The sequence below is a fragment of the Psittacula echo genome (assembly GCF_963264785.1).
Source record: "Psittacula echo genome assembly, chromosome: 5".
NCBI classification, from domain to species: Eukaryota; Metazoa; Chordata; class Aves; order Psittaciformes; family Psittacidae; genus Psittacula; species Psittacula echo.
In genome coordinates this window covers 10,478,490-10,502,237 of record NC_137739.1, presented here as the reverse complement: position 1 = coordinate 10,502,237, position 23,748 = coordinate 10,478,490, and the positions used below count along the sequence as shown (strand labels likewise).

Genomic DNA, 23,748 nt, shown 5'->3' with positions numbered 1-23,748 from the left:
TGCACCAACATAGGACTCTAAAGAGTTACAAGTAATGGGTTTAAGTGAGTTTTGTAGCCATTGATGGCTGTTCTTTCAAAGTATGTAGTGATACCAATTAAGGAACAGTAGCTATAATTATGTATTGAGTTGGGATTCCTTAGAGGTACATAGATTCTTACAAGATGAAAGTCATTGGCTTACAGATTCTTTCACTTCATAATGGTTATATAGAAAGTAAAAAGCAAGACAGTAGAGAAACCACTCAACATAGCATTTAGCTAGAATATTCTTTACTACTTGCATTAATTAGCCCGTAGTCAGATGGTTCTCTGATTAAATTTATATTCCTAAAAGAACCTATTAAGGTAATTTGACTAGTTTAACCCAGTTTCTCTGCTTTCACACACAGGTCAACTTGACATCATTTCAATGGCTGAAACAACAATGATGCCCGAGGAAATTGAGCTTGAGATGGCAAAGATCCAGAGACTTCGGGAAGTCTTAGTCAGAAGAGAATCAGAACTCAGGTTTATGTAAGTATCAATACTTCTGGGAAAACACTATGCAAAATTAATCAAAATAGGAAAGAATACTATTTAGAAGACTTTTATCTGCTTGACATTTTAAAAGGAAGAAAGATAAAGAGCATTCCGGTTAGGTGAATGCTTGCAAAATGCCGCTGGGAAATTATTTTTGTAGTTGCAAAGGAAATTACCTTTTTTATTTGGCACCTTTTTTATTCAGTATGATTTGCAGAAGACATAAAAGGGATCTATTTCTTACAAAGGAAACTTTAGCAAAGCACATGTCTGCAGAGCATATTTTTATACCTGACGTCAATCTTTATGGGAAGGATATTTGTCTGAAGAAAATATCAACAGGTAGGGGATTTGGAGCTTCCACAGTCTGACCTAATTCAGGCTTTATTCCTCACTTCATTAGTGGTCTTAGATAGTTCATGTCACAGGAGAGCACACTGTGTTCTGGACTAATAGCATCCATGATTTGACATTTGTTAAATGGAAGCCATTAAGTTATGAAAACAAAACACATTTTGGTGTATCAAATTAAGTAGCAATACTCCAAGAGGGATTTTGGGATTTTCAAAACTGACAGAAGGGCCAGACATAGGAGCCTCATTTAAGGTTCATGAGTATTAATCTAGTTCTGATGATAAAGTCAATACGGTTTATATTCCTAAATCACTGAATTTAGAAGACCAGGACTTATTAATAAGTAGTATATTATTTTGAAGCCACATCTGTCTGTGAGTACGTGGGGTCAGAAACTACCTTTGCTGACAGGCTAAGAACCTCAGCAGATCTAAAACCTGCTGAACCCAGACCCTTGGCATTAATGAAGTAGTCTGAAAAAAACTTGCTCTCTTCTCTCTTTAAAATACAAAGATAGGACTGGTGCTTTAACCCTTGCACCTGGAGGTTAATTTCAGTGCCCTGACTTGCACTGCTAGAGGTTGAAAGCCTCACCCTCAAACAAGCACAGTCTATTATCCCAGAAGACTTCTAGTCCAGAATCACTTCTTAGATACCTTTGGAAATAAGGACTGGTAACAGTGATACTGACCTTTAATAATGCGGTAGTGGTACAAATAAAAGGAAAGGTTTTGTCACACCTGCCCCGGTAGTCAAATACTACTTGGTTATTGGCTTGTACATAGATTTAATCCGTAAGAAGCCTCATCATTGAACCCTGCACTTTTCTTGATATTTTCTGTATCAAACAAAAGACTGAAACAATTTCATGAGAATGAGTGAATGAGAGCCATGGTGGACATCTGCTTGTCATAGTTTTGCATGCTCTTCACTTGTTCTGTTTGTTCTTGTATCCAGTCTGTTCTTTTCATTTTCCCTGTGCTCACACGCATGACACTCTTTACTGTGTATTGCCTAGGAGGTGTTTGAGGGAGGAATTTAACACAGAGGAGCTTGCTTATTGAAAATGGACTATAACTGACATTTGTACTGTGCAACAGTACTCTTCCTGCATTAGATGTTGTCCAAATACACTCTGCCTAGAGCTACCTGGGAGCACTCCCCAGCGGTTCACTGGCTGAGTGAGGAAAGCTCTTCTGAGCATCACAGTCTCCACTAGGTTTGGCCCTTGTTATTAGCAAAGCAAACAAGTGACAGGCGGCAACTACCAGAGATGGCCCTACTTGTTTGTCTTTTTTAAGTCATGGAAAGCTAAGCTTGCTGCTGCCCCTGTCTTCAGCAAGAGGAACTGAGATGTGTGCCACTGCCATAGACCCTCTCACTCCTTCAGTGCACAGGACCAAATGACTACTTTTCTAAGGATATTCACACAGATTTTTAGTCTGACTGCTTCCTTCTCTGTGGCAGAATATCCTGACACTGCTCATTAATCCTTGAGGGAGTTAAACTCAGTTTGTTAACACCACTGACTGAAATGGTGGTATGGCATCTGTCTCTGCACTGGGACTACACTTGCAAACCAAGACTGCACTGATCATGAGTTTTCAAGCTTCCCACCTTTCTAAGTTCATTTACAACAGGCAGGTTCTTCATACCGGCTCATCAAGTGTGAAAGAAAAAGCAGCCTCTCTCACCCAACAGTGGCCTCCAGAATGAGAACATGCTTCCATTAATAGCTTTTAGGAGTCCAATAGATTGTCTGTTTGACATTATCTCATTTTTTAAAATGTTTTTACATTTTATTCCTGACAAGTGAGAAGCATGTTGCTAGCGATGCCCAAGTAATAGAGCAGCACCTGTTCTTTACTGCCTTTCACTCAGGGTAGTTTTACACTGACAGAGGGCCTCAATTGCATTTGTCTTCAATGACAAATGTCTTTTAATGAGCACTTGCTGAGATTAACAGCACAGTTCACAGTTACATCAGTGGTCAAAGTTTTGTATCCATTTAAGCAAATTACCCAAACTAATTCATAGACATATTGTAAAAGACTTTATATGTGGCCATATTTTTTTCAGTTGTTTCCTGAAGTAATGCATTGCCAGTGTCTCAAGGCTAGAAGTGTATATGTAGGTCATGAATTTTAGTAACTGTTTTCTTCTGACAGAAGTAGATGCCCCTATGAATGACCAGCATGAATGATGAACCAACAGCATGAAACTGAGCCACCTCAGACAGGCTTAAGGAAGACTCAACTTTGAACATGTAGCTGCTAACTAGCAGTACTCCTATGCTCAGACCACTGAGTTCAAAAACAGCTTTAATGAGAGATCTCTTTAGTTCTTGTACCTGTTTTAGCTTGTCATTCAACTGTAACAAAAGGATAAAACATAGGTATAGTAGTGGAGAAAATGTGTATGTTTCTATTCTCTTTTTTTTTTTCATGCTGTTAGCAACAAAGTAGAAATTCTCTTGAGTTAAATTTGGCTTCTTTTAGTTCTTATAAAGGCATAAATATGATGAAATAATTCCGTATCATTTACACATCCAGCCACAGCTTACATCTCTAGCTATGATTTCTAAAAGTAGTGGTTCATTCTTCTCACTATCTCTCTGTGTGACTTTTTTATTTTTACACATGTAGACAGACCCTGAAGCTAGGACCTGGCTACATTGTACATTGTAGCTGTGCTTTAAAAAAAAAAAACCTAAAAATAAAAATAAAGCAAATAAGCTGTAGGGCTTGTTCTTGAGTGTATCACTAGTCCTCATGGTGACCAGGGCTTCCTCCTGTTGGAGGCATACAGTCTGTCAGCTTTACTTACACAAACCAGCAACTACCACAAGTCTTCACAGCACAGACACTCTATTTTAACAGTATTCACATTTAAGAATAAGAAAAAAAACCACATTGCAAGCTAGACCTGTTGCTGATAGAAATCAGAGCAGACTCTTTCCCTGTCAGAGCAATGCAGGTTTAATCTATGAAAGGCGCTTGCTCTAAAACTGCTAACTTGAAATTACTGTTTTCCTTTAAGAAGACACACGAAGATAGAGATGGGATAATAATAAAAGACACCCTTACTGATGTTTGGAACAGCTCTGTAACGAAATCTGTTGTCTTATATGTTATGTCAACATTTTGCTGAAACAAATGCAGTAGTCAGAAAGTACGGGCATTTGGCAGAGAACTGCTCTAGGTTAGTGTATTAGCCAGAACAAACCCCCCCAAAACCAACCAACAAAAACCTAGCAAGGATCGGATACTGAGCAGACCTGAAGTTGGTTTGCATTTTTCACACTTCTGTGCATGAACCAGTAAAAACTTTTCCTGCTAATATGTGACATCATTGATAATGTCTTTCAGGCAGTTCCTCAGTTGTGATCTGTATGGCATGTGTGTTTCCACAAGCAACATGAACTTTACATGAGAGAGTCTTTAGGAAAACATACAGACAGATTTCCTTACTTTGAAAGTTAAGGTATCAAGGGTAATGTTTTTACCATAGTAATACTATGAGGCCCATATTCTTCTCTCCCCACTGAGCAAAGTAACACTAATGACTAATGAAGGCTATAATACAACAAATAGGATAAAATGAAGTATATTGCCCCTGCGTCCTTACTCAAATGTTACATTACAGTACTCACAGTTGGTAACACTTCAGGATCTAAATAAAATCTTTACTTAACAGTTCATCATCACTAAAAGCTTTAGAAGAGTCACCCTGTAGGGGTGAAAGAATGAGTGGGATGATGAAGAGATAGAAGTGAGATACTTAATCATCATTGTTTCAAAGCAAGTCTTAAAAGTATTTGAGAATCAAGCAGTGGGATTAAACGAAAAAATAAAATTCTTTAATAGTATTAGACTTAAGAAGTGGTATAGAATACTGTTCAAAACCCATACAAAACTATATATGGGTTTTTCCTCATGCATATCCAAGAAAGCTCAGTCTCTCATGTTGTAGCTTATATCTATCAATCATGCTATTAGTTCAACAAACTCAGATTTTCAGTTTTCAGAATTTAAGTGAGGAAAATTTCAATTATATTTAAACAAATTTCACATACATTTCTATGATTAAGTATTGAGTTAAAATATCAAAGCTTGTTTTTTTAGTTTATGACTTTCTCCACCTCTTTGCAACAGTCACAGTGTGAATAATCAAGCTGCTCTGTGCTATACTGGATATTGAAATTACTCACGATCTTCAGTCTGTGTAATCATCAGAAAGGTTAATCTTCTCAGGAAGAAATTTTCCACCTTTGGAAAGAGACTTGGACACTCAGTCAGGAACAGTAACTCACATGATACTGAATTCAGTCACCAGATGATACTGAAGTCATTCACCTGCCTGCAGGTTTATGCTTCTGGTTAAAAAAAGGGTAGCAGAAATTCCTTTAATAAGGTGCACACTTTATTTTTAAAGTTTAGAGAGGGTCATTTGCAGGGGCCCTTCCACTGCAGAGCCATGCATGTGGTGCTAACTGCTTGCCCTCACAGATAAAATGAGCTCTGTGGCTGCATGAGGCAAAATGGCTGCCATTCTGTGGCAGCTCAACCATGCTGTACAAAATGGCCACCCGGTCTGCTGGGCCTGTGCAGTGACCGTTCCTCTGACACCCGCCTTGCTGTTGAAACATCTCTGAGGAGCTTTTTTCCTTCCTTACAAACTCTGTGCACTCCCCTTATTGTCTGCTGGCCTGTGTGGCACAGAGGGCCATGGGCTGCCAGCTAGGGTCCTCAAAAACCCTTTAACCCCTAAGCTTAAGTGACCACCTCCAATGCCTCAGGCTTGGGCAGTGGGCAATGAATGGCCAGAAGTACAGCACCCAAGGTGACCACGTACCCCAGTTCAAACCTGAACTCAGCACAGAGTTTATAGAGCATAGCTCTGAAAATTAAACTGTCAGACATCTACTGATAGCTTCCAGAAATTGCATCGTTCCTGACTGGTGAACAAGTCAGGTATGTAGTAATATCCATCACAATTATTTTAAAGTTCAGAAGATATCTTTAAGAAGGTGTTGCAATTTGTCTGCATCTGTGTACTGGGCCCACAGAGCAATATATGCTGGGTTTTAGTGACCAGTAATTTACTGTTGAAGGCCAGCTTTCTAAGAATCCTAATTCTAATAGTTCTAAAAATAATTCTTGGTTTTCTGTTTACAGTTACAAAAAAATAAAGCAAAATCAGCTGAAGCAATTGATTAACAGGTTATGTTTCGCAGACCTTGGTACGAATTGAAAGTCAAATATGCTATTAGCCTTTGTAAGCCTGTCCTTTGCTTTGCTCCATGCTGTTACTTCCTCCTTTAAAAAGAAAAGGAGGGCAGCTGAAGACAGCTGTACTGTTCTTATACAGGAAGTCCATATTATTTGCAGCTGAATACCTCCTTGCTATGAAGAATTACCTAAAGTTTACGTGGAACTGATTTTCAGATTAGAAAATCAAGCCTTTCTCAATTAAGTAATGCCACAATTTACGCTGTGCAATCATATTTTAACTCAGGCAGCTATAGTCACAGCAGAGCAGATGCACTGTCATTTGCTCTGTAATTACATTATCGAACCTTATTTTTGTCTCAAGGCCCTGTCTCAGTTAGTGCCCAGGATGAACCACCTCAGGATACGTCAAGGTTACGTAGCAGTTATGGTTGCTTGTAGCATCTCTCCTTCTACGCTACTGATACTGTGAAATTTCATAGAATTATGCCAGGAGCTGTTGTGACCATCTCCAGCCAACCAGGAAATGAAAATACAGCTTAAGGCCATCGTATGCTATCGGCAGCTCTTCTGGGTTTATTATCAGAAAGCTGAGGACTCAGCCCATGTTGAAAGAGAATATGTACGGAAAAGCTGTAATTTTACAGCTGGCCACTGTTCCTCCTCATTTGCCTCAGACTTCTCTCAGCTTATTTCTTAAAATGTTCTCTATAAAAAAGAGGTGTGGGTCAAACTGTAAATTTTCAGTCTGTCTTCGCTGTTAAAGAAAGCAACCACACCACTTCAAAAATGCATGCTCTCTCTCTCTTTCTAATTCTCCTTATCCCACTTCCTTTTTTTGTTTTCCTGGTGAGATAACAGACCCAAAAGCTGAGGGAGCTGCTCAGGCAGCATCCTCTCTGTTGCACATACAATATGTTACTGCTGTGGATAGTTGTGTGTGGCTTCAGAAGCAGTTTAGGATTTGTATCACTTGGGGGCATGGAAATCTACTGTGATGGAAAACACAATTGTAAAAAATGGATAATGCATGTGTTAACTCACTTTAACTGCCAGCGGAGACAGGCAGCAAAACCTCAGACCTCTATATGATACAGGAACAGATCAAAACTGAACCTTAAAATAATTTGTAGTGCAAAATACATGCATTTTAAAATGTATTATCATATTCTGATTCAATAAATATTAATAGTATAGGTGAGATCTTACCACCCACAGTTACTGCCTATGCCTATGAATAGAAGAGGCATGGAGCTCATATAAAATAGCATTCACTGTCATCATGAAACATGCTCCTCAGGAAATCTGTCAGTGCCTGATACTGCTGGCTTTCCAGATGGAAAGCAAAAACTTGAAGCCAGCTATGTTGGATGACCTTGAACTAAAACTGTGAAAGTTGCTTCCACCTGTGATAGCTGTCTTCAGAGTGGTTATTTCTACCATGTAGGTGATACTGAATGGCAATTTTTAAATTTATAGGGAAGATATTAAACAATAATCCCTATTAGCTTGCTTTAGGCGGTTATTGAAAACAGTTTTAGCTCATTAAACTTGTTTTATCTGTAAAAATAGTATAATACTCAGTATTTGCTTAACGTCTGTGTGGTTATTACAGTACTAAGCTAATACTGTGCAAAAGCCAAATTCACCTCCACACTGACTTAGCAGAATTAAAATTGGTCATTGTCTTTGTACAGTTTCACTGTACACTTAGATTACTCCCTCTTCTGCAGAGTGCTCCTAATAGCTACATCACCAAAATTCTCCATAGGTCTATTCAGGTTTTTAGACCATTTCATACTGTTATGTTTGTTTACTTGTAATCCCAGGAACATTTACCTTTTATGTAGATATGTTTGTTACAGTTTGACTTTGTCCTGGTAATAAACTCATCCTAGCAGTCCTACATCTTGATTAGTTGTCCAGAGTACATAATTAATCCCTGTTTTGTTTTGCTTTTTCTTGCTTCCAATTAGGCTTACATTTGTTGGTGGTTTTTTTTTTGTTTCCTTACATTTTTAAACATTATCCTTTTCCCACTTTGAAAAACAACCCCATAAATCTCAATTTGCTGTGACATCAATGTATCCATTTCTAGTAGCAGTAGAGGTGGGATCTTCAATAATGATCATTCTATAGGGCATTGGACGCAATAGTAGAATGTCAAATTTAGGGCAGATCTATCATGGAGAAAAAATTATCATTCATATTCCTAGTAAAAAGAGTAACACATCAGATAGATAGGATTCTCACCTTTGTCTGTTGCAGTATGCATAGCACAGTGGTATTTTATAGCATAAAAAGGTGTGTCTGCTGATTGCCTGGCTTTATGCAACCACTGCAAAGTGAAATAACGTTAAGCTACACAATAACTGCAGAAGTGAGATGTTAAATCCTTTTGTGATGATAACCTTCAGTAAATCAACTTAGAAATCATATGTTTTAATTTAGAATGAGTGCAGTAAATCCAGCAGACTCACACAAAGGGGGAACATGAAACAATCTCATTACTGGCTAAACTCAAAAAGTAATAGTGTACTAAAAAGCCTGCTTTGTGGAGTGTTTCCATTCTGAAGTGAGAAAAGGCAGCAAGGATTGCTGTCTTTGTATGAATGAGGTTAATTTCAAATTTCAGTTACTTTTTCAACCAAATACTTTATCTCTGTTTCAGTGACTCACTAATGTAGTATCAACTATGACTTCCCAGTGGCTTAATGTCACTTGTGGCAACAGTGACACACACTAAGCATCACCCTGGCTAAGTGTGAGAGGTAGAGTGTAAAAAGATAAACAGACTGTCAAGAGTGTGAATGGCACTGGTAACTTACTGGTTATATATTGCTGAGCAGATGTTTTGACTTTTGCTTTCTTGCTTCCTCTGCTACTTTTTGTCTTTGTACTGTATCTTCTCTCTCTTCTGATCTTAGGCATGGAATTGTTAGGGCTGTTTACTTACATGTGCAGTATCTAGTGCTTTTCTCTGAGTTTTGACACCTAGCTGTTAGTACTGAGCAAAGAAATAACACCAACAAACCCAGTTTGGTGTTGTTTTGTTTTGTTTTGTTTTTTGGGAGGGGTTTGGGTTTTGGGGGTATTTTTTTATTAATAGAGTAGTTGTTGTTAGTGTTTTCTGGCAAGATCTGTCTTTTCATGGAAAGGAGTAATAAATCTTTTCTCCTTCACAGTTCTATAATCTTGACAAAATATCTCTTACTGTGAATTCTCTTTTTTTTTTCCCTGATTGTATCTTGCTGTAGGATCATAGGCTGCACTTTGATGCTGTAGAGAAGGAGGCAGTTGTGTGATGATATATATTTTTCAATAAATGTACATGTCAGGTTGTCAGCTTCAGAAGATAAGGTACCATTAGGTAAAATACCAAGCCCAGCTTTATGAGGGATACCATGGCTATCCCATTGATACAGCCTGGTGTGTCACACACTGTTCTGGAAGATAGGATTAATATGTGGCTGTGACTGTGTGTCCCCATTCGCCTTTCCCATTCCAAGCACACTGCAATGGTGTCTCACCTGCAAATATCCAGAAGCCTTGAGGAAATAATCAGGAAACTGGAAGATGAGAAATGGCACAATCTGGTTTCTGTAATGAAAGCTGTCAAATACTCAAAGCTTGAGTCTTCTGAGATTAGGGACAACATGTCTAGGGGACTGCCATGGATCTGAGAGCCTCAAGGATGTCAGCATGCCATATGTAGAACTGGGAATTCCTGAAAGGTCCAGCTCTGGTGAGAGTCTCCCACTTCTTCACATGGAAGCCTGGAAGCCGCAGGAACATGAGTTGAGGACCAAATTGCAAAGTTCCAGACTGTGCATTTTAAACTGAACAAGACAGCTCCCAAAAGAGGAAAAAAAAATGCCTTTGTTCAGTCTGATCTCTCTGCAGAGCCATCTCCTTTGCCCTTTTTGACAGCAAACAGTCAACCCCAGAGGAAAATATGACGTTACATTTTCAACTGTGTGGCAGAAAAACTGCTATTTTAAAATGCTTAGAAAGGAAAAGCATTTTTTAGTGGTGTATAATGCTGAACATACAATTAGTAAAGTATTTAATGAATTGTAGACTTAATATCTGTTAGTTGGGATATTTGTGGCTTAAAAGAGAAAAAGATTAAATGGAGAGATTTTCATTATCATCTCTGTTGGATAGCTAGGAAAATAATTATTTCATAGAAAATGTTCTTGAAATAGCATTTTCTACATTGAATGTATGTCATGGTTGTCACAAATTGTTGTTAACAGAAGAGGGAGCAGCTCTGGATATCTTTAATCTTTTGATTTAGTAATTTTTAGGTCAGTAATTTAGCACTGTATATCCAAATGGAACCTTTAATCCCAAACTGATTTTGATTTCCCAGTGCATAGCTGCCTGTGGTGTGGTTTGCGTGAGTGAATGGTAGAATGAATTGTCTGCCATGAGACCATGCATCCAAGATAATGTATTCATAATGCATCATTTACATATATAGTGCTCACAGTTACTGTGGCCCACCCTTTTGCACAGCTGATCTTCCTATAAGGCAAGGATGCTCTGTGATAACGTGTAACTGTTGACCCGTGGTATTTCAGTGGCCTCTTTCACTTGCCTCCTGCTATAAATAGACCAGTGGTGATTCAACAGTGAATTGAAAAGTCCCGAAATGGACTGACTGTCAATGTTTCATTTTATACCAAATACTTCTATATTCTTTCCAGCTTTGATACCAAATAGTTGTTCTTCTGGTTTAAAAGCAAAGATCAAATATGTGAAAAGGTCAAATACAGAGGCAAATTAAAAGGAAATGTATCATTGATTCTGCTAGAGACAACACATAACACATAGCCAAACCTGGAATTTCCCCCTTCTGCTGCCTAATAACAAAAAATTAAACTGTCAGATCAGTTTAAATGAACCATGCACATAAGTTGGCTCTATACTTTTACATGTATGCTTCTGCAGTGGGGTTATGCTTCTGGATTTAAATCTAACTTCTCTATTGTATATTTTTAGACAAATTAACTTAGTTTTTGTTTTGTAGAGCAATATTCCCCTTCACAGTGGGGCTCCTCTTGTTACTAGTGAAGTTGACAGTAAAACTTCATAACTGACAGAGGAGATGGCCAAACTCAAGGGAATTTAACAATGTCAATGAAAATGAAATACAGACAGCTCCTTTAGATGCTGTTCTGAATTTCTGTGAAATATGCCTTAAATATGACCTCCAGGGACTGAGATTTTCAAGTCCTGCCATCTTCTGTTGTCTGAAGCGACAGCTGAATTACACTGTTACTTTGCAAGTTGTGGTCCAGTGCTTCTACCCACTGTTCCTCCATCAGAGAGCACTTTTAACAAGAAAAGAGAGACACACTTATTAGTTAAAGTTAATCGTAGGACTTTTGATTTGTAACCTGACCTGCCAAGCAGGCTGGTCAGCAATCTGTTATCTTAATTGCCAGCTCTGTGTCTTCCAGCCTGAGCAGCACCAGGTGCTAAGCTAAATAACAAGGTGCTAAACACACACCATAAATGACTCAGACAACTCATTATGTTGCCTGTGATTTCACAGGTTTGTAATTAGAAGTTTTAAGAAACTAAAATTAGTTGACAGGAACAAAACAGAGTCAAATGTAGAAGAGGGGCATACATAAACTTCTTGGTTTTTTGTACTCCCAGGATACTTTCACCATTCCAAATTTACAACTGCTTTGACAAGGCCTTAAACACCTACAGTCCCCAAAGGTAGTCTCCACTGATGTCCCTCCTCAGTCCTTATTTTAACAAATCTGCAGCTTGACAACACATCACTGTCTGTCTGTAGCAATTCTCTTATTTTTCTACACAGCTCTTCAAGTCACACAAATTTCTCCATCACTACTGGCTGCTCTTGGCTGGTGTTCAGCATGTTCATTTGTGACACCACCAAGAAGATGATCTTCTTATCCTTATATTGAGACCTTCTCCAGATACATGTAATCATGTCAACTCATGACTTCACGTAACATCTGATTCTTAGACTTTGATATTGCCAGTCTAGGATGTGGCCTTCAGAAACTAACAATTGCAAGCACGTTGCTTCTGGGACAGGAGTATATTAAAAGAGAACTAAAAATAACCTAAGTGCCTGCAAACCCTCTTGGAAGAGAGAGAAGGAAACCAACAAATCCACTCTACATTCACTTTTTAACTTCAAGCACTTTAATGCAATAACAGAAAACAAAAGAATCTCAGACCTTCTCTTATAGACATGCTAGAGGGAGCACAGATCTATTTCTAGCTTTGAAAGTCATTCAGCAAAGGCAGCAGCTCTCTAGACACACTGAATTGCTCTGCTCCTCCTGAAAATCAATGAAAAAAGATACTTGATGCTTATGTAGCTGCTATTAATAGTTCTTACTCTCAAATCTTAAGCATTTGACAAACTTGTTTGGCATCTCTTTTTCTTTGGCTGACCATTAGTGTGTTTAGTGATTCTCCTACTGCTTTTTACTATCATGTTTGCTTTTTTTCCATCCCTAGCTTTAGATAGTACCTAAGTCTTATACTAGGGAATTTGGTTTTCTTCCTCAGCTGAAAATGGAAAAATAATTTCTAACAAACACTTATGTGTCCAGTACAGAGTGTTTCTTTTTTAAATCCTGCCTGCCATTATCTTCCGTAGCCTCCGAGACCTGCCAGACCACTGCTGAATAGGAGGTCTCCTCTGTTTCCTTGCCCTGCTCCCCCTCAGTCCAGATGGTGCACAGCAGAGGTGACTCATGCTGTCACCTCATTGCGGATCTTATGGGAATGACAGTGCTCAGAGCATTCTTCTCCTAGTAACTGGACCACAGAAACACGTACTGGAGCTGAGTCACTATGCCAGATTACTGCAGGCTCTTCCGACCCACTTATTTTCCTGTCATTTTGTATCATGTTTAGAAGATCTTTTGCTCGTGCTGTTTATTCATTATGAGCTATTTTATCTTTTTTGGGGGCAAACAGAGTCTGCTTTTAGGTTTTGATGCTGCAGCTTGAGATACCAGAAGAGAAAAGAATAATAGATACTTATGTGATATCTCCAAGCGTGCAGAGGGTTACTTGTAATAAGCCATCAAGAAATGGAAAAACAGAATTGCAGACAGTGTCAGGAATATATGAAAGCACACTGAGAATTCATCCCTAATTCAATGCTATTTCAGTTACTGTAGGAATGGATTTGGGCTCCTAATAAGAGAAATGTTTTATCATGCTCATAACTCATGTGTTTAAGATTACTGGGCAGACATTTAAAGCTCAGCCCTAGGTGAAAAACTGACTTATTGTAACTGCTGCTGGCTTTACTGCTGTTTTTTCTACAACATCAAAATGATTTCACAGGGACTGGCAGGAATGTACTGTCTATTCCAGAGTTCAGCAAAGGTTGTTTTATATTGCAAATTTTATGCAGATATCTCGAGCAGCTTTGCAGGTAACTTAAACAGACCTGAAGAGTGTCCTTTCAGTACCCTATGCCATGCTGTATCTACAGGGAAAAAGCCATTGAATTCTGCACAGACCAACAACCTGACTGTGCTGCTCTCCTTCAAGGAAAGCACCAAGTGCACTGTGAGCATAACAGTGCTCTTAAATAAGCTGGACAATAGTCTAACTTCTCCTCTTGCCTGTCTTGCACTCTGGTAGATTTGACTTACAGCAGAGAGTGCTGCAGAATTAGGCTCAGCGTGTTTCTCCAGCTTCTCTATAGAAGGTTAAGGGACCCAAAGGAGTTTTGTTTTCTCTACTCTGCAGATTACTGCTTTCTTTAAGATTCCCAAAAGCTCTGCTTACTTCCTAAAGAGGCCTGACAGTAATACAAATATGCTCTCAGTCAAACCCTGCTGACAATCCAGCTTTCAAATGAGAAATCCACTGGGATTTGATTTTTTTTTTCTCCCAGAAGCAGTATTAACCTCTCCTGGGCTTCCTGTATTGCTGACGTCCAAGCACCAGGGCATAAGGAGCAAAGGAAAGGAAGGGCCATAGTACCAGTACAGATTGAACAGCATGCCAAGAGCTTGCTTTCCCAGGAGCTCCTCTTCTTCCATTTTGTTTGAGGGCAGCAGTGTGACTTCTGCTCAGGACAAGACGACTGCCCTATGTTCAGTATTACTAACAGATGTGTGATGTTCTTTATAAGTACAAGCAACTATACCTCCTGCTTTCATTAAGTTGGGTGGATGAAGCCTTCACATGGTTGTTATTAACACATTACATAGACCTCCTTTAACTATAGCTTTTTTTTTTTTGTTTCCCCCCTAACCAGCACTATGGAGTGGGTGAAGCACAAAGGCTGTTTGACACAGATGGGAGGAAAGATGTTCCACATGCTTGAGGGGATTGGTACAGATGGTGGGTTTAGTCTTTATCCATCATCAGAATGTACTGGCCTACACAGCTGGGACTCTGGCGAGATCATCTGGTTTATGACTTTTGGAATTCAGATTATCACAGAGCTGTTAGAACCCTGAAGTGCTTGGCCACTTCTCTCCTGTGAGTTACAAGGCAGGAACAAAGTTTAGGTCTCTCAAAAAAAAGTGCTAAGAATATACATGGGGAGTGCTAGCTGTGTACTCTGCAGTCCGATTTTAAAAGACCCAAAATAATGGGAGTAATTGCAACTACAATTGCAACATGAGGCAGTACCTTTGCCACAAATTGAGCAAAGGGACTGTAGGGACAACTGAACATCAAGGCTTTGGCTTACTTGGAACATACTGCCAATGACATTTTAAATTCCTGAAAATTCTGAGAGAAGAGCAGTGGCATTGGCTTTGAGGAGGTCTTTGAGGAGGGCAGGCAGCCAAGCTGATAAGAGTGAAGTATTATAATTGGTATCTTTCAGATCTTCCCGGACTGAATCCCAGTCTACTCAGTACAGAAAAAAATATCTTCTCTCTGTATGTCACAGAGATGGCTTTTCTAGAAACTCACTGTTCTCTTCACTAGTTGAGGATCTGGCCCCTAAATATGATTTGAATACAGCAGCTCAATATTGAACGTTTCTTACCAAGAAACTGTCGTCTTTGTTAACCACAGTAATTTCTCTCAAATGTATTAACAGTCATTATATTAATGACACCCAAACTGCATGAACGTTGAACAGATAAGGAGCTGTAAGGCTTGCTCACATCCCAGCATATTTTGAATACTGATTCTCCTGAGGGATGGTGTTTAAGATTCCTAATTGATAAAAGGAATTTCAGTACCATTTAGCGTGATGGATCTCAAGAGTAAAACTGGCTTTGCTTGTGATCAGCATAAATAATATGGGGAGCCCGAGAATAATCATCAGTATAAATGTCTCTGCCTCCAAATGCTGTAACACATACAGCAGTGAGCCATGGACTAGCCCTGAGGCTATCATGCCAGTCTTCCCAGTGAAAGTAAGACTTACAAGATGGATGGTGAGAGAGATGATCCACAGCTGAGGTGACAATGGCACCTAAACAATAAAAAGTTGCCAGCAATAAGGATTATTATCAGAGATATTTCACTGTCATATTTCGGGAAGAGAGAAGCAAAAGGGCAGCAGGAATAGCTGTCATAGCACAGTGAAAGTATCAGAACAGGCAAGATGGAGTTAACCAAAGCAGCAAATAATAAAAGGATCAACATGTTTTAATAACATGAGCAAAGCAGCTGAAGGACAGATAGCTCCCTGCAGAGACCTGCGCTCCATGCACAGGCAGCAGGGAGAATAAAAGCTCTTGTGTTGTGATTAAAACCTTGTTTGTGCCAGAATTACCTATTTTTTCCACTCCTCATTTAATTCAGCTATTTGACTGCATGATCCTTTGTGTGCTCACTCGCACATACACACACAAATCCCTCAGGTTTCCTCTCTTGAAATACCACTGTAACAACCCATGTTCTGAAAGCACTTCAGCTTACCTTTGGTACTTAAGCAATAGGCAATCCACCCTACAGGCACAGGATTATGAAGCAAGAATTTAGATCTGTGGGTGAGGACAGTGCTGGTGACATGAGCTGGAGAATGCTCTATCAATCACAAAGGCTGTTTCTTGTATTCTTCAGGGCATAATTTCAGTTGATGCAGCCCTTGAAACCAACACCTGAGCCTTAGCTGCCAGTGTGGCCAGGACACTAAAACAAAACTTTTGCCAGGAGGCTAATGCTGAAGTTTGCTACCTGCCAGGGAATAATTCAGTATAGGAGCTCTCAGGAAAAGTACCAATTTCAGTAAGAACTAAAGGTGCAGTTTCTGCTAATGTCAGATTTGTTTTTTCTTCAGATGTCTTCTGTGTCTTCACATTAATGGATTTTCTGCACACATCAAGGATGTGAAGCATTCATGTCAGCCATGGAGGACATTCACCCAAGGCACAAGACCTCAAAATAGTTATATGCCAAATTATAACAGTTTCCAGATCTTTGGTATCAGGGTTAAATTATTAGTAAGATCACAAAGGAAGCTGGAATACAAATTATGTCTTGAATTAGTAACTCCCCAGAACCTTTCCACCTATTACTAGTTGGTCAGCTAATTTGCTATCTGTTAAAATTGGTGAATGAACAGTATCAGCATCCCAAGGTTAAACCTTTGCATTTCCAGCTGATGCACAGGTCCCAGCAAGGGACAATATTCAGAGGAGATCTGGATGTTTGTATCAGCACAGGGTGGATTTTGCATGTGTCTGACCATGCTTTTCTGTTTCTGCAGGATGGATGACATCCAGCTATGTAAAGACATTATGAACCTTAAGAGCGAGCTGCAGAATTTGGTAGCAATTCCAGGTAATGGCTATTTCCTAACCCAATATTAGGATAATGCTTGGGTGATGCACAGGTGGGGATGGTGTCAGGAACACTCCTCTGCCCCTAACAATCAGAAACGTACCCCCAAGGTTGAGTTTCATATCTCTTTCCTCCCATCCTTGTATCTATTTCCCATTTCCCTTTCCATTTTTAATCTCCTGATCTCCAAATTTCTTTTCATGCTGTATTTCACTGCTGCATTGAAACCTGCAGCAACCCTGCATATCACTCAAGGTGCACATTCCTTGTACTCCCTTGGCAATCTCAAGGGAGACACATGGCATAGAAATTGTCAGGTAAAAAAGATGGTGCTGACGTATCAGAGATAAAAGGCAGAAAGGAAAGGGATTTATAACCATCACTGTGAATGTGATTGATTTTTTTTCTCTAGATACACCAATTCATTGCCACACCTGTAGTTAAACCTACCATCTAGAATAAAGTAAAAGGCTTCTACAAAAAGCAAGGGGCAAGTCTTTGTGTTTTGCCTTAATTCTCTGCAAAGTCACTAGTGTAGACAGCTTTGCAGTCTTTAATCTCCAGCTGAAATCATTGAAGAATTCTGTTTCACTGCAGCTTTGCTGTTCTAGATCATCCACACCAATCCTACTCTGTTCAAGAAAAGTACAGACAGATCCTGCAAAGCATTCAGCAACTGCAGTGGGCCGTTTACAGTAGCTCATAGAGAACTCTCACAGAGACATTACTGCATGACCTCTAGCACCCTTAACAAATAACTTGCTGCTGCCTAACTATTAAGGATAAGTTTTGACTGTCCTTTGGTTATCTCATTTCTTCTCCCATATTTTATTCTGCAACTTTAGAAGACAACTTTCTCCCCACAAAGGAGAAAGGTCACTCATTAATTGGGAAACAGGACTACTCTGAGGCCACATTCTTAGTTGTGTGAGAACCTTTTCCACTTTTCTTTGCACTCAACAGAAGTGGATTAATAATCTTTTTGTTTCTTTATACTTCTTAGTTACTTACAGGTCACATTTTAACAGCGTTGGTACATTATGGGTTTGAATGGTATTGGGAAGGATTATGAATGCTAGAAAATATCTATGAATGATTCCCATTGCCTTGCCTCTTCTAGTCTGAAGCTTTCTTACCCACACTTTTAACTTGCAGTTAGGATTGATCACAAAGTCTTAAGCAGAGATCCACAGAAAGCAGTTTCTCCTTAGCACAATTCAGGATGCATATATTTGGCAGGCAGTTTCCTGAAGGATATTATGGGAGAGCACATCTCAATCTGGGAGGAGGATGGATTGAAAGGAAATAGGAAGTGGCTTCTATCTTCAGTAGTGAGAGGAGGAGATGCTTTGCTCCATAGACGTAAGAGCTAAAGCAAAAAAAAGCAGTGATTTCAAAGCATTCTTCTTTTTTCTCTACTGCAAATTCAAATTAATCACAGGAATTCCCCATAGGAAACAAAGCCAGAGTCTTGAAATCTTTGCAGCAGTCAACCTTCCTTTATAATTTCTAAAGGATAAAACACAGATAATATATCCAGCCATATATTGTATTACAAATTATTTCCTCTCCTACTGATAGACCATAACTTAAAATTGTACAAGGAATATGTCTGAGAATGAGAGTTATAGAATTTGTCTTGAAAATATATTCAAGGTGCGTTTATCTAAATGGATTTATTGCAGAAGTTCCCCGCAATAAGCATTCTGAAGCCCATGATGCAAAACTAAGCTGTATGAAACAATTCTTTTCAAGTACTTGATTTAGATAGCTCTTCAAAATATCTTAGAAGTTCAATCAGCAGACTGCAGGCAGCTTGCCCTTCTTCCCACCACTCTTAATGTACTTAATTTTATGGTTCTTTAAACAGAATTCTACTGCTCAAAACCAGAATTCTTGATTTAATGCAAAGTGCCTTCACAGCTAATAAAAATTTTCAGCTTTTTGAGGAAATATGTGGGTTAGGATTTGCCTCTGGCTTTCTCATCTCTACTCAGCTTCCTAGGTTTGAAGATTTGTCTTAACTACATTTGCTTTATAACCTTAAACTACAGCTCTGTAATCCCCAACATTCATGAGTGTTAGTTTTTGACAGGCACATCTTTCATGTCACAAAAATCAATGTTTATAGACAACCTAGTTGTTAGACTGGCCAGTTAATAATGACATATATATTACTCAGATTTTTGAAACATGGGGAAAATAAACACTTTGAATTTATTTTTCCACATTTTACAATTGATGCCGTTTATGTGGGTTTGTTGTTCACCTGCCTTACCAGAGTAGGAAAAAAAGTGGTGTAGCCGACAGCCAAAGCTGTCATGAAGTACAGAGAAAGGGTTTCTTTTGATATAGTCTCATTTCCCCTGAGGTCAAAGGGAGTTTGTAGCATGGATTTTAATGAAGCATCCTAGACTATTTTCTCACCAAAGCTCCTTAAAAAATTCAAAGCAGGGTTTTTCAAAGAAATCTAATATTAAAAGGAGGCTTGGCAAGCCTCATAGAGTCTCCAGACCATTAAGCTACTCAAACAAAAGAGCAGCAGGAAGGCAGTCACCAGAACTTGCTGGGGTTTTGGTGACTCAGGTCTGAAGAACCACTGACATCAATCAGCAATTCATTCTTAGGCACCTACAATGTCCAACCTCCCACTCTGCTCCCTAGAATCTAAAGTAATAGCCTCTTTTCTCTGTTTTTGACCAGAAAAAAAAAAAACTAAGATGGACAAACAAAGAGAGGATGAACTGATTCAGAAGATCCACAGACTGGTACAAAAAAGAGACTTTCTTGTAGATGATGCAGAGGTGGAGAGATTACGGTAAGAACTAAAAGCAACTGAACTTAGGGAGGTTTCATAAGTCTGGTACTATACTGGAGTGACAAAATTTACATTGACATTAATGTGAGAAAACTGGTCTTTTAAAACAACTTACCAAGTCAAAAGCCTCCTCCTAGTTCCATAGGAAAAACTTTGAAATCAGAATTCCTCCACTTCTGTGGCTCTTTAATCATGAGATGACTGAATCATTAACGGCATAGAGCAGGGTTTGGTCTTGCTTTCCTACCAGAAAATGTCTGGGCATTACCATTAAAGAGAGAAGGATTTTTGCTGCTACCAGAGGATCCTCTTGGTATGAGTAGACATGAAATAGAATTTTACAATTTTACTTTGTAGACATCTAAAATTTGCCTTTTTCTATTTTTAAACAAATTATTAATGTGGTCAGTTTTTATTATTACTATGATCACCCTGCAAGTGATGATAAAAAAAAAAGCGAGAATGCAATTGCTAACATGTCTACCTAACCTAAAGCATAAGCAAGTTCAGAATGATTTCATCTCAGTATCTTAGCCTAAAGTTGCTAAGAAACCTGTGATCTTCCTCAAAAGTTCATTTCCAACTGTTGCACTGAGATCCTACCCTACATTCATATCTTTGCTATTACTTTCCCTGCCTCTTTCTACATTAAAGATTCAAGGCTCATCAATCCATTTATCCTAAACAACAGTATCTCTTCCAACACATTTATATTCTAAGCAAGCAAAGGACAGAAGAGAAGAATGCTTGCCAGAGTCCTGCAGCTGATCAAAGAAAGCTGGCCAAAGTTGGCAGCTGACAAGAAGCCTGAGCTAGTAAGGCAATCTAGAGTTCTCAACTGCTAGTTTGATGTGCAAATCACGGAAACGTCATCAGCAGCCAGACAATGCAGAAGCCTAATTTTAGGCTGCTGAGAATGTACTGCTATGCACTATGCAGATGCGAATACATTAATGCCAGTTCATATCTGGAGCAAACCCGGAGGCTTTTCTTTAAAACTCTTGATAATAAAACCCTAGTTTTCCTCTAAACTGAGATGTTCAATCAGTGCACTTAATGTTAAAGTAACAAAATAGCAAAGAAACTAATATGGAAATATCCACAATAGACACAGTTAAGGTTAGCAACACCATCTTTTTATTTTGGGTCTAATGCTGTCAGCTTCAGGCAAAGAGAAATACATACTAACAGCAGAAGACCATGAGATCCAGCCTTTAAAAATAAGCACTATAATCACAGCAATATATATCCTCTGTTCCACTTTGTAGAGGAAGTATCATGAAGCACTTGTGAGGCCATCTTAAAATAGGTTATACATTATGGTTTAAATCCACTGAGAAGGGAGTATAATGAATCCAACTGCATCAAGAGACAAGAAACATGGTGAAAATTCTGCATTCTACAAGAAGGTTGTTACTCTTTCTGTTTATGCAAATATTTTGCTCTTTAATAAGCAGAAAAATTAAGAATTTCTGAAAAGGGCAAAATATATTTTTTACTAGTGATTTGATCCTAGCTACTCTAGCTTTTACGGCCGCCATTTATGGAGAAAACATTGTTATGACATTTCTTTTTCTTTTTTCCAGAGAGAAAGAAGAAGACAGAGAGATGGCTGAATTCCTTCGCACCAAGTTGAAACCCATAGACAAAGCTACACAATCTCCTACTAGTGAGTTCCTAAACATTATGAAAAACAAGAACAGTAGGAAAACCACTTTAAAATGGCTTTGTATGTTTTAAATATGCAAAGTACATTTGAATACCCACTGCCACAACCTGCTTTTGTAATGCAAGTAGATTATTTTTTCCAATCTTTTTCCCATCTGGTTCTGCAGAAATAGCTGGGGGAAAAAAAACCCTCTTCAGATAAAACACTAGGATATCTGAAGCAAAGTTTACCCATTTACAGCAGGCAAGATGGAAACTAGAGAGAAGACTGCAAACTTCCACAGCTGCCCCAAATTTCTTACATTTACCAGAATAAATACGCTTTTCAATCACCTCAACCCAAATTTATGGAACTGCAAACACATTTCTCAGAAACTAAGCGGATTATATGATCCCTTGGAAGCTTTTAGCTGCAACTTTTAAACAAATATAGCCACAGCATGAGCTCTAAAAGTTAACAGGTTCTGACCTGTCATAAACTGAGCTCTTAAACAGGGAGACAGTCAAGTGCAAGTGGTGCCCTTCTTAGTGGATTTGGTCCATCAGCTGAAGAGGTTTGTATCCAAACACACTGCCATTTTGCACAAATGATCTTCTTCAAGAGTTTCTAGAGATATGTGGAATGACCATAAAGTTCAAGTACCAGGTTGATAAAGACATTTTAAGATGCTTCACTAATTGTTTACACCCTTTTAGTCACAGGGAGCATATCTCATCTCCCTTGCTAATTTCCTTACGTTGCTGCTTTTAAATACAATGTTAAAGATTCTTTTCACCCTGAAAAACTAAAGCCTACCTTTATCTTGCTCTCTTAATTACAGCATCCAAGGTGATGAAATGATAAACTGTAGCAATATTTTTGTTTAACTCCTCAGTTGTTGGGGTTTAAGCATAGTAAGATGACTTTCTGTGGAAGGACCTATTACCTGACTCTAAGGATGTGAAAAGGGACACCTGGATTGAACAAGGAGCAAAAAGTTTACCCCCCACACTGAGATGTCTGGATTCTTCAGCCAGTTGGACTCCACATACCAGCTTGGTTACTACCAAGTGTTAGAAGTATTGTTCTAACAAGTTAAGATACCTGGGGAAGATGGGGTTTTGGGTGCAGAGGGCAGGAAAGGCTTGCATTGTTTAAGCCATAAGTAGGAAGAAAGAGTTTGACCAACTCTTGGTTTTAATGGTATCTTGTTTTGAACATTGCAGGCAGCCCAGCAGAAAAGAAGGCAGAACCTCCTCCAAGCAAGCCCACCATTGCTAAGGCAGGATTGGCTATTATTAAAGATTGTTGTGGGGCCACACAATGCAACATCATGTAGCTCTGGGCTTTCTACCATGTTTGTCTTTTTTAATGTTTTCATTGAATGAAACTGTGTAGAGTGAGGGGAACTAACAGCATCCTGCTAACAGAATCAAGAGCAACTGGTACAACAGTTATGTATGGAATGTACAATGGCAGGTTCTTCACTGTTGCATGGATCACTCAACACGCATGCCTAAAAACAAAAGAAATATATATAGTGGCTGTCCAGTGACCAGAAAAGATCTGTAGTAGAGTCAACAAAAACACTCCACTGATAGAAGTGAATGGAAAGAGGGTGTATTTCATCCAGTAAGGTGTAAAATGGCAATTTTAATAGGTCTACACTTGGTAAGAATGTTGTATACTTTTTCCCTTGACAAACAGCACTCAAAAATTGCTTAAGTACCCATTTTGGCTACTTTTCAAAACAAAAGCCACAGTAGTATGTGCTGTATATAGCACAACTGATAGATGAAGCAATTTCAGGATAACTGATGTTGCATACAGAATCTTTATCAAACTACTATGATCTTCAACTACCTTACTGTGGATTTTCACTTCAAATTCTTTAGAAAGAATGAGGATCAGTGACAAGGATGTTGCAAGTAGAGAAAGATTTTTATATCCCATATGATTCCTAAATTACTCAAGTGAGATTAATATTGCTTACACCAAAAATAAATCTGATGAATCTTTAACAAGCAGAGCTACAGTAACTGCAAATAGATCTAGTCCAGAATTGTACCATTTCTCTTTTAGATTTGCACCTCACATGGAGTCACAGAAATATTTACCCAGAGAGTTTTGTCTGCTGTTAGAAGTTATATGCAGTACGGCAGTACAACATTATGTAGCACTGGTAGCTTGCTGGGAGGAGGGTGGAAGACAAACAGAATTTAATATTTAAACAACACTTAAAACAACTATCAATTGCATATGTCATGACCACAAGAAATATAAACTTTCAAGCATAGGAGAACAGTAGTCACCCAAGACAAATTGACCACAAGACAAACATACAAATACAGAAGGAGATATTTGTGGTAGAGAGATCACATTCTACACAAAATGGGTTTAAAATTA

At 38.7% G+C, this 23,748-nt stretch overlaps 1 protein-coding gene across 1 annotated transcript in view; it reads left to right on the top strand.

The window, feature by feature from the left end:
* The window catches only part of LOC308222186 (bMERB domain-containing protein 1), a gene marked incomplete at its 5' end in the record, with an annotated part of 46,710 nt that extends 23,728 nt beyond the window's left edge, over positions 1 to 22,982 (top strand). The window contains 5 exons of the mRNA XM_080619881.1: positions 392 to 515; positions 16,803 to 16,876; positions 19,580 to 19,694; positions 21,281 to 21,363; positions 22,569 to 22,982. Of these exons, the coding sequence (XP_080476007.1) occupies positions 392 to 515; positions 16,803 to 16,876; positions 19,580 to 19,694; positions 21,281 to 21,363; positions 22,569 to 22,681 (509 nt within the window). The 3' untranslated portion in view covers positions 22,682 to 22,982. The remainder of the gene's footprint in view (positions 1 to 391; positions 516 to 16,802; positions 16,877 to 19,579; positions 19,695 to 21,280; positions 21,364 to 22,568) is intronic.
* Positions 22,983 to 23,748: the final 766 nt, after the last annotated feature.